Raw genomic sequence first — 15,702 nt, 5'->3', positions numbered from 1 at the left:
TAATAAGACAGGGAATTTATTTATTTATTTGTTTGTTTGTCTATTTATTTATTTTCTCACATGGAACTGTGTTCACAAAATTTTGACAGTATCATTAGGCCCGGTTTTGTAATCTGTTGAGTTGTTCTATCTTCCATTTAACACTTCTGATTTCATGCAGTAACATGCAGTCAAAGTTCTGCCAGACCTAAAACCAGAAACAGGACACCACTTAGCCTGCAGTAAAGCCAAGCTTTAGTGCTGTATGTACAATCCCTTATGCAGAGTATGTCTGTGTTCTGCACTCTGTGTATGCATGTGTGTATGCTCAGTGAACAATGGGAGCTGTGAATTTGCAGTTCACTTTCCAGCAATACATCTGGAGAGTGCTGCAGTGCCAAAATTCACAGATCTCTGCAGGGTAGGGGGGCAGGACAGTCTCACTGTAGATTACATGGCTTTTGAAAGAATAAATTGAGAGAGATAATTTATTATCATTGATAATAAATAAATAAAACCTTCAGTTAAAATATAAATCAAAATTATATAGAGATTATAATCTTTCAAAAATATTTATTCTATCACGTTTTGTCACTTCTTTAGATTTGATGTTTTCATATCCATCACTTTTAGGATGAATATACACTTGAAATGATAAAGAATGTTTCTGGTTGAGTGCAGAGCTCTTCACATTTTGATGAGAGTAGCTGTTAAATATTTCCATAAAGTCATTTTGAGGACCATCAACTTTCTGTGAGCTATGGCACTACTGGGATGGTGGCATTCAGTTTCCTAAGCATAGGCGCATAATGCCATTTTAGCCGCCTTATGAAAGCTGAATCGACCTTGTGGGTTATGCAAGACTTATGTTACTTTTACCTCCCTCAGACAAGAGCTGGAGGCTCTATGGGTAGGCAAGGCAATGCCAACTTTAATGCTATGGAATTTATTAAGTGATAAAAGTCTCTTAGCTTACTGCTGTCTAGGACATTGCAGACCAGCTACTAAATTGTTTTTTTCAAGAATATCTGTTATATAAATAGGTTTCTTGAATTTAAAATAGAAAATAAATATTTATCTGAGGAAGAGGTTTGAGTTAAATGTAAAAAAGTGTATTATAAGAAGTATCAGAATGTATGTATTCAAGTGCCACATTGCTATGCCACCTTGCTCATGAAATTAAAACTATGACAGCTTTATAATAGAATTTAAATCGGAATATACTTTGCTTAAAATGTTCATTCCTTATTGATATGATTTAATAATTACAAGATGCAGTAAGAGAAGTGTATTTTTGACACAAACTGCCTTACATTGTGTGACTGTTTTTCTCTTGATTTAATTTTCCAAGAAAATATGGGACATGATTGGTTTGCTGAAGCAGTTAATCTATGCAGTCATCTATGAAAAAAAAAAAAACAAACAAAAAAACCCACTAGGATGACTTTGTTGTGGTTTTTTGGTTTTTTTTTTTTTCTTTTTTTTTTTTTTTCTTTTTTCTTTTTTATTGCAGCAAATGATTAAAGGCATTTCCAAGCTGGGCATGGCTCTGGACAGCCTGGTCAGGTGGTTGGCAGCCACGTAGCAGAGGAACTGAAAGGAGATGATAATCTTTGAGGTCCTTTTCAACCCAAGTCATTCTATGATTCCATGATTAAAGCGCACTGCAGAGTCACTAATGATTTCTCTTCATGAACATTAGTGTAGAGTGTATTCTATCTGTCCTTATACTGTTGGAAGAATTTCATTTTGATTTCTATATCGCTAATACTTTTCACCCATTTCAGTTTAATGAAGGCACTCGGTAGCCTACAATTTGACAGTCTTTGATGATCTGAAATTATAGCTCCTTTCACACTTAGCTTTTGGAAATACTGGTCTTTGCTTAGGAAAACAGATCGTCAGCAATAGATCTTTCAGTAACATATCAGCATACTGTATAATTACAACTCACAGAAGAAAATGCAATTTATGAAAAAAAAAAAAAAACAACCACTGGCACCACACAATAAAATCATTGAGATACAAAGCCATATTATTATTTATTCCCAGTGTAGTTTTCAGGGAAATAATTTCTTTCTATTCAAATGAAACCATTTTCCTGTTTAAGATTTTACAACCCCTGTCAAAAGCAAGATATTAGAAACATTGTTGTTGTCTCTGGGAAGTGCCAACAGAAGCAAAGTTTCAACATAGCCTTGAAAATGAGTACTGATACCATTGATAGTATACCAGCATACATACCCTTAACAAATATACATATGTATTTTGTAAACTCACCTTATTTGTGAGTTGCCCTATTGGACAAATTTAATATAGCCCAGGGAACTAAACCTGAAAGTACTTTTAACAGTGCACAGCCTTTTTTCCCTGCCCTGCATTATAAAGTAGAATTTCAATTCCAAAATAGTCTTTAATGAAAAACAACCTTAATGAAAAACAATTAGTTACCTTCATGGAGATAATGGTGAAATGTCTCTGGATTTACTATGTATGTGTGTAAGATGTTAAAAAAAAAAAAAAAAAAAAAGAGAGAGAGAGCTGCAAGTTTCTGTTCTTCAAAGTTTTACTCTGGGTTATAGATCTTTAAAAAATATTTTCAAATCATTTTCAAAATCACTACCTTGTATTTCTTAATTTTAGGGAAGCTGCAATTAAATACATGTCACACTTTTCTTTTAGTGGTTTTTTTTTGGTTTTTTTTTTTTTTTCCTAGTTGGTCTCTTTCAGGAAAACTTTGAAGCTAGATACAAAATGATGTGTTAAACCATGTTCAGGAAAAACAAAAATTCAAATCCCTTCAGCTGCTTACCTCTCAAAAGAAAATCTAGATATATTTCTAAGTGCTTTGAAAATGTGATTAAATTCTGCATACTAAAGTAAGAAACAAGTTTTTAGTGATTTCTAGGAATTTCTTTGTTCTCTAAATGTTGCTTTCTGAGCTCAAGTTATCTATTTTTCCCTTTTTGTTTCATTTTTCTAATGTTACCAAGAATGAAGGTGTCATTAAGAAGAGATGTTTTGTTGACAGCTGGACCTGTCAGGCAGTACATTAGCTTTCCAGCTTAAGTGTCTTGCATTTTAATCTTGATATGGGTTATGAATGACAATTATTTCATGCCAATCTCCTGCTAGTTAATAATGACCTTCAGAAGACTTCTGTCCTAACATACTTAGAATCATAGAATCATAGAATCACTCAGGTTGGAAAAGACCTTAAAGATCATCAAGTCCAACCACAACCTAACCATGCTAGCCTAAATAACAACCCTCTGCAAATCACATTCAAACAGCTCTTAAACACATCCAGGGATGGTGACTCAACCACCTCCCTGGGGAGCCTCTTTCAGTGCTTAACCCTTTCTGTAAACTGGTGTTTCCTAATATCCAACTTAAACTTACCCTGGCACAACTTGAGGCCATTTCCCCTTATCCTGTCACCTGTCACCAGTGAGAAAAGACCTGCCCCACTCACTGCAAGCACCTTTCAGGTTTTGGAAGGGAGCAATAAGGTTTCCCCTCAGCCTCCTTCTCCCCAGACTTAACAGCCCCAGTTCCTTCAGTCTCTCCTTGTAGAGCATATTCTCCAAGCCCTTCACAAGCCTTGTTACCCTTTTTGGACCTGCTCCAGCACTTCAATGTATTTTCTGTTCTGAGGTGCCCAAGCTGAACACAGTACTCAAGGTGAGGCCTCATCAGTTCCAAGTACTTGGCACAATCTGTTTATGCTCAAATAGATTAGTCCATAACTTGCCAAAAATATTTCCTTATTCAAGATAAGCTTCTGTGAAATTATCTGCTATTCATCATCACAAATTTCTCATATTATTATTAACATGAATAAATAAGTCCTTCTTTTATTTAAAGCATATAAACTTCACTTTGTTTTTGTAGCATGATTTATGGCAAGATGTATTTCACTGACTATGGCACCTAAGCCCAAAGAGGTTATGTAGCAAGTTCACATGTTGGTGTTCAAATGCTCTAGAGGCATTTTAGAGGTCACAAAGCACTCACTTATTCACTAGGTGCCTGAGTTTTAAATATTTAAGCTGCTGAGCAGAGCAAAAGCTCCTCATCTGGATAGTGTCATCCATCAGAGACCTATTATACTCTCTAGATGCGCACTTCAACTCTTGGAAGTCCTCAGAGTGGTTTTTAACCCTCAGAGTATGAAGAAGATGACACATAGAATTCAGCTCAAAGCCCAAGAGCTGTAGGCCATTGATTCAATTCAGAAGATGTGATCCTCATCATTTACCATCAAGTTCAGCAACTGCAATGCTCAGCTATAGGGAACAATATAATTTTTGGATTTACTCAGATCCTGACTCAGAAACATGAGAAACATGCTTCTTCTCAAGAGGATGTTATATCTGCAGGCAGTGGTTTAAGTGCAATCAAGACTCACCATACTCTTTATGAGGCAAAGTAGAAAGAAAAACAGAAGCCAGGAGAGAAACAAATGAAAGCCTGACTATTTAGTGTAGGATTTAGGGTCCTTTCCAGTAACACAAATGTTTGATTCTTTCACAGAGCTGGCCAGTGCCCAAAAAAAGGAACTCAAACACTGTCAACATATTAAGCCAATACACTGAGCTGGGAAAGCTAAATAAAAGACATACATCAGATTTCCCCTGCAGCAGAAGAATAAGAGCAAAAAGACTTATACACTACTGCAATATTTTCTGGAAGGCAATCATCAGAGCCTGTAGAAGCAGCAAGAGGCATATGGGGTAGACTGATATAATTCAAGGGCATCCAGAAGAGAAAGCATCTTTTCATATAGGGTGGTAACTAACTATTCTGGCACTAGACATGCAGAGATGCGCTACTTCAGAGGAATTTTGTAAGAGGCATTGTGTATGTCTGATGGGAAAAGAAACAGTTTTACTGGAGTAAATTAATATAACATCAGTCATATCACTGGACTTAAAACTGCTGACACCATGTCTTCGTTTGATTCCACCTCTTTATGCCTAGCGATTTTGCTTGCTTGAGGAAAATGTATGCAGAATAGCTGCTTTTCATGCAAACAAAGTTGTTTACAGAGGAATCTATATCTTTCCTGTAAAGAAAAAAAATATTTATATATCTATATGCAGCTCTTGAAGTCATCAGCCATTTAAGAAGCAGAAGTGATTAGTGATTTTTGTGAATGTCAGTACAAGAATAGTTCTCCCATATTACATAACCTTTCTGCTTTCTAGCCTTTATTATCCACTCATATCTTCAGTTTTCAGTGATTATTAGCTAGCAAGGAAGCACAGTAACTAAATGTTTCATGTTGGCTGGATTTCCACCTATCATTGACACCCCAGTACTTGAACTGTCTATGCACTGATTTTTCACAATAAATTGATTACGAAAGCAGAAGGCTCTAATACAAGATAGTTATTCATGTTATGTTCAGTCACTAGTAATATTCCTTTTTCCTTATTCAGCAAGTTTGGCTTGGCTTAGAGGATCCTTGGCTTGGAGGATTGGCTTAGAAAAGCAACTGTACAGTTTAGTTGTACAGTTCAGCTGTATAGTGGGAGTCGAGGATGTCACACAGCAGTCTGCAACTTTTACAAAGGTCAGTCTGAGGGTTTCTGTAGTCTTTTAAAAGCAGAGATCCCACTGAAGTGTGAGGCACTCCTGCTGCCTCACAGCAGCTTCAGCAGCGGCTTCAGAGAACACCAGGGAGTTTCCTGCACAGTAGAGGTTCATTGCATGGCACCATAATCTGATGTGAATCAGAACAGTGCTTCAGACTATTCAAAGTGTGTGATGTGGGTTATTTTCCACACTTATCCTTTTCTGGTCTTATTTTTAAGGCTTGTCATGATAGACTTAGGAATATAAGAATGCGAAGTAAAGGTTTTTTTAACATCCAATAATTTAATATAAAATTAACAAATTGATATATATTATTATATGTTACTGGTTTGATAACTTTGTCAAAGAAATTCATTTAAGACCTATTTGTGAATTATTATTGCAAAGCTCCTTTGCAGTATGTTACACCCAAGCTAATTAGTATTGACCACAAACTACTGACTCAGATGTTGTATGCTGTATTACAAACGGCTTTAAAATGCTCTATAGACCAGCCATCTCACCTCCAGATTTATAAACTTTCTTTCTGTTTGTTTCAATTAAACACTGTAGACAGTCAAGGCCAAGCTCTGGTTTTACAAAGGAGCAGAGAGAAACAGTCCTATAAACCACTGACTCAGTGTTTGACTTTCTGCAATGTAAACAGTATAAGCTGCAACCTGTAGTAATTCTGGAAACTTTGAAGTAGGTACGCCTGGAAAAACTTAGTGAGGAAAAGGACCATTAACAGGAGAATTACAGTAATGCTACAGCCTGCAAATTTGCTTTTTTTCTTTTGCAGTAATTTACATATTTCTATTCAAAACATAGTTTGTTTATTGTTGTTCAGTTTTATTATCCATTTCAATCACAGGGTTCAAACTTATTATGATGTTGAAAGACACTGTGTTTCTCCAGAGGGAGAAAAATAATGTCCAGTTCTTAATACTCTTTACTAATTTCTGTATGCCCTTGGAAATTTAACAGTATTCATAAAAATAATTAGAACCCTTCAAGCTATATAAATGTTATTACTTCATTCATGGCAGGAAGATTGCTTTAAAATAGACTGGAAAACATCTTTCTCCTGCAGTGAACAGTATGCACTGCAGGACAACGCACAGAAAGCTAACCGGGTGCACTGAGCTTGTCTACTGCAAGGAAAATGAGCTTCAAGATCAAACAGCTACCTGCAAGCTGTAAAACTTTGGAATGAAGCAGAGAGCAATCTTATAGCATAAAGGAAAGAAAGTGTTTGTGACTACAAAATGTGGTTTAAAAGTACATGTTTTGTGGTCTAAAAATAAAAACATATATAAAGAAAATAATAATAAACCTATTCATCTTGTAGACTGGCAAACTACATTATCTAAGAAAGAAATCTGCTCTCCTCATGTTATATTTTTAGAGAAGTAATGCCTCCTCTGTACTTCACTGACCTGGATCTAATATAACTCAGGAACTGCTAGTTAGATTGACCACACAGCTCCTATCAGCTGTGATATTGCCAATAAAACTTAAAGACAAGCACTTGGGTTTAAAGGCCATCAGCCACAGCATTATTGCATAGAATGTAAACAAGGTCAGTGAATTCTTTCTGGTTATTGAGATTACATTTGAGCTGTAGCAAAGGCCATGGATATGCCTTAAGTACAGGCCCCATTTTTTGGGCACGCTAATATAACTGTAATTTTAAAAGCTCTCTGAGGTCCATGGGTACAGCAGACTTTTTATACAAAAGTTACATTCTTGGTCCTGCACCTTTTCTCTAACAAGGATGGGCACCACAGACTACCTAACTATTCATCTGCACCAGATCATGGAAATCATTTATTATGCCCAAGTATTCTCTAGAAAAGGCATAATTGGCATGTCGTAGGTTTGGAAGTATGATAGGGAATAGACAAACAGCACAAAGGTACATTAGATCAAAAATGTCTACTCTTTTGCTATTTTTAGTATATAATTTTACAAGGGCTGCTCCAAAAGTAATGTTTCCCATTTTATTCTGTTGGCCACAGTGTCAGAGGCAGATGGTGTGGAATGGCAGTAAAGGTGGAATCTTTCCATCAATATTCCATTGTATTTTATTGTCATTCAATAGAGGGCAGCAGAGGGGTAGTCTGACAAAATGTTATCTGACATGAAAGTATGGATGGAGAAAAGGTGTGGAACTGAATTCCTCCCTGTAGAAAAAATTGCACCCACTGACATTCATCAATGGTTGCTTATAAAAAACAGCAAACTGGTATGAGTGCAGGGAGGTAGTGGGTGGTGCACTTCAGCAGTAGAAATAATGAAGTGAAAGACAAGACATGTTCTGCATAGCCATGCAGATTTTTAGAAGCCCAAAATGCAGAATGTTCTTCATTGCTGGTGTTTTGTAATTGAGGATTTCCTCTATCAAGTAGTGCTATTGGACTCTCTATTTCTGATGTTGTTTACATGGAAATAAATAGGAAGCATTAATTTCAGAGTCACCTACATAGCTGAAACTTCTTCAGTACTGGAAGATCATATGTTGCTGCAGATGGAACATCAGCTGTTTAACCTACAGACTCCAGACCAAAACTTCCAGCAGTCTGATTTTGTCTTAAAGTTATAATATGATCAACAGATTAAATGAGAGAACCCTACGAGTTTAAAAATAGAACAGCATAAATAAACAAACAAACAAATAAATAAATAAATAAATAAATAAATCTAAGCTGCAGTTTAACTTAAATGATATCTATGTCTTTAGTGAAAAAAAAACCTGAAATCACATTCAAATACATAAATCAGGTGTTGTAGTGTTCATAAACTCAGTGCCTGAAAGAGATATATCCTTGATGTATCCTCACCAACCTGAGATGGTTGGTGCCCATGTAGTGGCTCTAGAGAGTAATGGAAGCAACACAAACCAGATTTAGGACAGCTGACAAGTGATGCAGGTAGTCAGCAGGATAAGCCAATAAGAGGGGGATGTCTAAAAATCACTTCTGTGCTCTCTTGTTGACACCTTTATCTAAGTGACAGCTATGTATAATCATAATGTGATTCTGAAGCTACCAGTTCTTTCCTCATAAAGTGAGATTTCAGTTGATGTTCCTGAACTGTCTTTATACCACAAAGTAAACATCCAACTCAGAGGCTCTGGAGTGCAGTCTGGAATCTGAAGTTTGCCTCACAAAGCTTAGTGGCCATCAGAAGTTACCATCTCTTTATCTTTTTCTTAACATATTATCTTCTTAATACAAGCTATTACACTTTGTCATTCAGAAAGTAAAACCTTCAAGTCAAGAATTCTGTATTCATGAATTGTTACGTATCAGTCTTTTTATTAGTTTGGTAAAAGTAAGGATTATCTTGATAAGAGAGCAGTGGAGTAAATCAATGCATATCCTGGGATTCACAGGAAAGGGCACAGCCTCTGTGAATTACTAGAGTTATTATTGGTTATAGTCTTCAAAGAACTCTCATGTTAACATTGAATCATGCAAGTAATCTAAAGGACCTCTCAGGATGATAATTCCAACAATAAAAAAGCATGTAAAGTAAGTTCACCAGTTCACCAAAATGCATACATGCATGTCCTGAAATGAAGCATTCATCTATGAAACTGCTCTGAAAGAAGATAACCAACTAATATCCTTATGCTGGCTTTCCAGTGTTCCTAGAGCTGCATAAGAGCCTATTGCAGCCTCAAATATCTTCTCTATGAAGGTCAGCTGCATTGTAATGCACTTACAACCAGTCATTTTCTGTGTAGTTTCCAGAGAACCATTTGAGCAGACAGCACATTTTTTCCCCAATTGGCTATTCTCAACTAAAAAATTGTTTTAGAGATCCTGAACAATAACAGAGCCCTTGGGAAAAAGGCTTCTCTGCATTAGTCATCCAGCTGACACCATGAATGATAACACCCAAGCATAAAATTTAATGAGATTTCTATAAAAATGAGTGACATCTGCATAGCACTCAGGTCCTGGCTAACTGTCATACATTTGTTATCACAGAGGCTTTTGTCCCTTATTAATCCGCTTTCAAGAGTGCCTGCTGTTGGAAATGGAAATGCTTTTTAGCAGTCATCCTGCAGAATGTATAAGAGCACACATCTCAGAAAGCATAATGACACACTGTCATGACTAGGAATGCACCTAAAAGGTATAAAAAACATGAGAGAGCTACAACAAAATATATTGAGAAGTTAGTAGGAAACATCTGCATAAATATATTTTACGTCTTTGTATATAAGAAACTTCTTCTTTTTCTTATAATACCATGGCTAGAAACTCTTCACTAATATTCAGCATGCATGAAAGAAATGTTGTAGATAGAAAGTACTAAAATATTTTCTTTTAATTTTATTTGTGCTTGGGACCATATTATAATTCTTGGCCTAGGGCTCCAACTCTGTAAAAGATTATGATTGTATCAGAATCCCAGCCTTCCTTTAAAATTTCCCCCATGGATACAAATAAATATTACACTAGCATTTTCCTACATCAACAGAGAGCCTGAAGCAGTAGATGATGAAGATTGAAGACCTCCCTCCTTTATTAAATTGGCCCCAGGATTTACTATTTTGAGATAAAGGCCTGACCTGGTGCATCTCACAGGAGAAGAGCAAATACATGGGAGGAATGGAGGAGTGTAGATGACGCATCTTTAGAAACACAGAATCACAGAATGGTTTAGGTTGAAAGGGATTTTTTAAAATTATCTAGTTCTAGCCACCCACTAGACCAGGTTGCTCAAAGGCCCATCCAGTCTGGACTAGATTTCCTTCAGGGATGGGGCATCCACAGTATCTCTGGGCAACTTTTTCCAGTGTCTCACCAATTTCATATTAAAGAATTTCTTCCTAATATCTAGTCTAAATATACCCTCTCTCTGTTTAAAGCCATTTCCCCTCATCCCATCACAACATATCCTAATAGAAATAGTCCCTCCCCAGCTTTCCTGAAAGCTACTAAAAGGTCTCCATGGAACTTTCTCCATGCTGAACAGCCCCAGCTTTATTAGTCTGTCCATGTAGGGAGGTGCTCCAGTCCTCTGACTACCTCTGTGCCCAGCTTCATTTCCTCTTGTGCTGGGGGTCCCAAAATCCCAGTACTGGGCACAGTATTCTGGGTGGGGTCTCAAAAGGGTGGAGTAGAGAGGCAGAATCACCTCCCTTGACCTGCTAGTCACACTTCTCTTGATGCAGCCCAGGATAAAGTTGGCCTTCTGGGCCAACACATTACCAACATATTATGGGCACGCATATTACCAACTCATGCTAAGTTTTTCATCCATCAGTACACTCAGATACTCCTCAGGGCTGCTTCCAAGCTATTCTCTTCCCAGCCTGTATTTGTCCTTGGGATTTCTCCAACCCAGGGCCATGACCTTGCACTTGGCATGTTGAACTTCATGAGGTTGGCATGGGCCCACATCTCAAGACTGTCCAGGTCCCTCTGGATTGCATCCATGGGGATGACATTCCCTCAAGCATGTCAACTGCACCACTGAGGTTAATGTTGTCTGCAAACTTGTTGAGGGTGCTTGTTGCTTGTAGGTCATTACCAAGCAAAGAAAGAAAGATGAAATGTATAGCTTGCTTTAATAATTCAATCTCTGTTCCACTTGAAGACTATGGAGTTGAGTTATTACAAAACTCTGAACAAAATGTTGTCACAGTTCACATAAACACTCTTTTAAAATTCACATAAAATTGTTTTTAGTTAAAGCATTCTATCAAAAAAGAAGATTTGGTTGCATAAAATACGAAACAGACAAATAAATATATAGATAGGTATGTAGGTAGGTAGATAGATAGATAGATAGATAGATAGATAGATAGATAGATAGATAGATAGATAGATAGATAGATAGATAGATAGATAGATAGATAATGGTTAGTTCAGCAATGTAGAGATGTAGAGATTCTGGTTATAACTGCAATGTCAAATGTTTAAACTACACCTGAGTACCTCTCTTATCCATAGTTGCTGAACTCTGTTAGGACCACACCACTTGTAGTAACTTACAGTTTAATATGGAAAGAATCAGAGGGCAACCAAAGGATCTGCTACACAATAACTTCAAACAAAAGCCTGACACATGCAAAGAGCATTGGGCTTCCCCAGAAATACATCCACAGTTTCTTTTTATTAATAAAAGTGCTTTCATCATTGCCTTTTCTGCATGTTCATTTTGGTAGAAAATCTACAGTGCATTTCTGATTTCAAAGGCATCTGTCTATACAGAAGCAGAACTTCAAGAACTTCCCTTCAAGAAGAGGAGCCTGGGAAAGAACTGGATGGCAAAAATATTCAGATTGTTCATAATTAATTATAGCTATTAATTACATCAATATTTTAATTAAGTAGCTTTAGAAGTATGGAGTCCTGTGTTGGATTTGTATAAGCTTTTAAGTATAGGAAATCACAAGAGAGATTTTTATCCTACACTTTCCCATAACAGAGATGTGCCTGTCCCCATGAACAGGGAAAACTTTCCTCCAATTTGGTTTGGAAAGTGCAAATGTACAATGTTTTACAACACCATTATGATAAATATCAGGAAGAATTAAAGGAGAAAATTAGGGGTAGGGAAGATGTTACTGGCAAGTTTTTATTGCAAATTTTTATTTGTTACAAGAGCCTTCACTTACTGGAGCAGTCATATGACATAAAAACTGATGGTTGATATTTTCTTATTAAGTATAGCAAAGTGGAATAAATAATAGTCTAATTTCTCCAATGAGAATTTGTTTGGTGATTTTGTTTGTTATTAAAGGAATCACAGTAAATATCAGTCAAAATATTTGGGTATGAGTTCTGTTTTCAGTAGCTTTCAGACAAATAATTAATGGGCTTTCAAAAAGACAGTAGTCTATATTGTTTTATTGAATGAGTGAATTTGATAGAAAGAATATATATTGCATTCTTAATTCAGATATTAGTATTATTAGTATTCTCCTTAAGAAACGCATCCAACCTTGCTTCAGTTCTGGTGAGAATTCTCACAAAAAGAGATGTGATTGTGACTGTTCAGACTAGCATGAGTGCTTTCTTTTTTCCCTCAATTTTACATTCAGAACAATTAAAACAGGATTTTATAGAAACCTGTTTCTATTCCTAGTTCTTCTGATGTCACTACAGCATGTTAATTGCTTCTTTCCTGCATAACATTTAAAGAGTACAAACAATCATGTATGCCATTATACAAGCTATCAGCACGATGTACTAGTGTGCATTTTAACTCCTGTATTTCATGGGTATTGAACTCCCTACGGAATATCTCTCCTGTGTTATTACTGTTCAACAGTGATGATGGTGTGCTTTTTTTTTTTTTATTATTCTAATGTATTTCTAGGTCCTCCTGGTCCCCCAGGGGTTGTAATAGTGGAGGAAATTACAGACACCACAGCAACACTCTCCTGGAGTCCTGGAGCCGACAATCACAGCCCGATCTCCCTCTACAACCTGCAAGCACGCAGTCCATTTTCTCTGGGCTGGCAGACAGTAAAAACAGGTGAGAAAAACTTTAAAATAGCACAAGCTGGCTCTTCAGAACTCCTGCTTTGTGACAATAATAACCAGCAGCAACTGCAGATACTCCTGAAATAACAATAATAATTTAAAAGCACTGATTTATTTATTTTTTAATTATTACTCTTCCTTTCATGTTACTTAGAAACGTCCATAAGAGGACAACACAAAGACCCTTGAGTGATGCAGCTGTGAATAAGCAGAAATCTCTCCCCTGTACCTTTTATTCTTTGCTTTTTCAGGAGTACCGCATTGTCAAAAGACACTGTGATTTCTAACATATTTGATCCTTTATATCTGCCATATCTAATGGACATACACATTTCCACTGAAACACTGTATGTGAGCTTTAGCATTCTCAGTGACCTGTACAATTCTTCATTGCCTGCAGTTCCTGATGTGATAAGCGGAGACATGGAATCTGCTATGGCTGTTGAATTGAACCCTTGGGTGGAGTATGAGTTTCGAGTTGTAGCAACTAACAAAATTGGGACTGGAGACCCAAGTACACCATCCCGCATGATCAGAACCAATGAAGCAGGTAAGGAGATAAAAAGGTTAATTTTCCAGGACTACCAGAAACAAGAACTGCTTTAATATAACAATAGTACTATTCTCTTTTCAAGAGTACAAATCTGGGTTGAGTCAACATTGCTCCAGGGTGATACTTTTGCAGAACAGTTTGTTTTGTTTACAGGAACAATGTTTAATTTACAGAAATTCCAAATGACCTAATTCCCTGCTGTCTTACCTCATCTAGGCGACCTTCATTTCAGCTCACTTACTGGCTGCCTCCTACACAGCAAATCTGGTCCTGATTTCCACTAGGCAGAAAGCTCTAACCAAAACAAACTTGGCAATTCAGAGGGAGTGCCTGCCCCAGAATGTTGTTGTTTGGGTCTCAGGCTTCAAGGAGTGCCTGATCCTGTTGCTAATGTCAAGAACAGCAGGGATATCACCTACGTGAGCTGTAAGCAGGTAGATGATCTGCTCAAGACAGTATAGCTCAAGAAGGAGGTAGAGAGGTTAAGGAGCATTAAGGAGTATGAGCAGGAGAGAGACTGGAGGGGTAACTCCCTGTTGTATCCATGAGAAAGGCAAAGGGGTGATACACCCCAAACAGTGGTGGACCCCTTACCCTTCCACCATCTGGCAGAGGAAGGAGACCTAAGAAAGGAGAAAGTGTGGAAACAGGTCCCAGCTTGGCATCAGGGATCTCCCTTCTCTCTCTACCTTGCTTCCCCAGGTACCTGTCTTCTATGGATTTGAGGCTCTGAAACTTGCGGGACAGGGAAGTGCAGATGTGGAAGGTCCAGACAGGAGGTTGTCTAGAGTGAGGTGGTAGACTCCACACCTCAAGGCTGCCTTTGCCAAGAAAGAAAGAAGGGTAATTGTTGTAAACACCCCCCTTCTGAGGGGAATGGAGCGCCCAATATGGCAACCAGAACCTACCTGTAGAGAAGTGTGCAGCCTCCCAAGGACACAGGTCAGGGACATTACTAAAAAATATTGAACCCTGTGATTACTACCCTTTACTGACAGTTCAAGCTAGAAGTGATAAAGTCACTGAGAGAAGCTTGAGGGCTATCAAAAGGGAGTTGAGTGTGTTGGGGCAGTTAGCTGATGGAGCAAGAGTACAGGTGGTATTTTTCTCTATCTCTTCAGTGGTAGTGAGGGATACTGGGAGGACCAGAAAAACCCATCTCATAAAATATGTGGCAGAGAGGCTGATGAAACTGAAGGAATTTTGTTGTTTTCTTTTTCAACCATGGAGTGGTCTACTTTGCTCCTGGCCTGATGGCTGCAGATGGGTTTCACCTGTCTCAAAGGCAGAAATGGATCCTAGCCCAGGAGCTGGCAGAGCTGGTTGAGAGGGCTTTAAGTTAGATATGAAGGGTGAAGGGGTTAAAATGACTCTCACTAGATATGAGCTTGGGGAGGGTGATGATAAGTTTGAGAACGAAGTAAATGGCTCAGGTGAAGGGCATCTACACCAATGCACACAGCATGGGCGATAAACAGCAGGAGATGGAAGCCATTGTATGGTAGGCAAACTATGACTTAGTTGCCATTATGGAAATGTGGTGGGATTGCTTCCACAGCTGGAGTGCTGCAATGGATGACTATAAGCTCTTCAGAATGGACAGGCAAGGAATGAGGGATGAGGGCATGGATATCTGTATTACAGAGTGTTTTGATGCTGTTGAGCTCAGGACTGCAAATGGTAAGGTTGAGTTTCTATGGGTAAGGGTCTCTATGGGTAAGGTTCTTCACATCTATCTTTAAAATTCAGACCAATTATCCTCAGGGTACTCTACCCTTGATCTGGAATAAACATCCCATGATTCATGTGTAAACAGAGACCTACTCCTCCTGGCCTGCCAAAAGTCAGTGGGGCCAGATGAGATCCACCTCAGGGTGCTGACGGAGCTGTTGGAGGTGACTGTCAAACTGCTTTTTACCATCTACCAGTGTTTTTGGTCATGGCTATAGAACAGATCATCCTGGGTGAGATTACAGGACATTTAGGGATCAGGCCCAGTCAGCATGGATTCATGGCATGCAGATCCTTCTAAACTAGCCTGATCTTTTTCTATGTTTGAATGACCTGCCTGGTAAATGA

The 15,702-nt window shown here is 37.9% G+C and overlaps 1 protein-coding gene across 10 annotated transcripts in view; it reads left to right on the top strand.

The window, feature by feature from the left end:
• Positions 1-15,702, top strand: part of CNTN5 (contactin 5) — a 538,457-nt gene that overhangs the window by 486,367 nt on the left and 36,388 nt on the right. For all 10 annotated transcript variants that reach the window (XM_085508884.1, XM_032442190.2, XM_032442192.2 and 7 more), the window contains 2 exons: positions 12,904-13,062; positions 13,471-13,620. In XM_085508884.1, coding sequence (XP_085365010.1) covers positions 12,904-13,062; positions 13,471-13,620 — 309 coding nt within the window. The remainder of the gene's footprint in view (positions 1-12,903; positions 13,063-13,470; positions 13,621-15,702) is intronic.

This window comes from Coturnix japonica, chromosome 1 (assembly GCF_054131305.1).
Source record: "Coturnix japonica strain WE chromosome 1, WE-NBRP24, whole genome shotgun sequence".
Taxonomy (NCBI): domain Eukaryota; kingdom Metazoa; phylum Chordata; class Aves; order Galliformes; family Phasianidae; genus Coturnix; species Coturnix japonica.
This window is presented reverse-complemented; position numbering and strand designations above follow the sequence as displayed.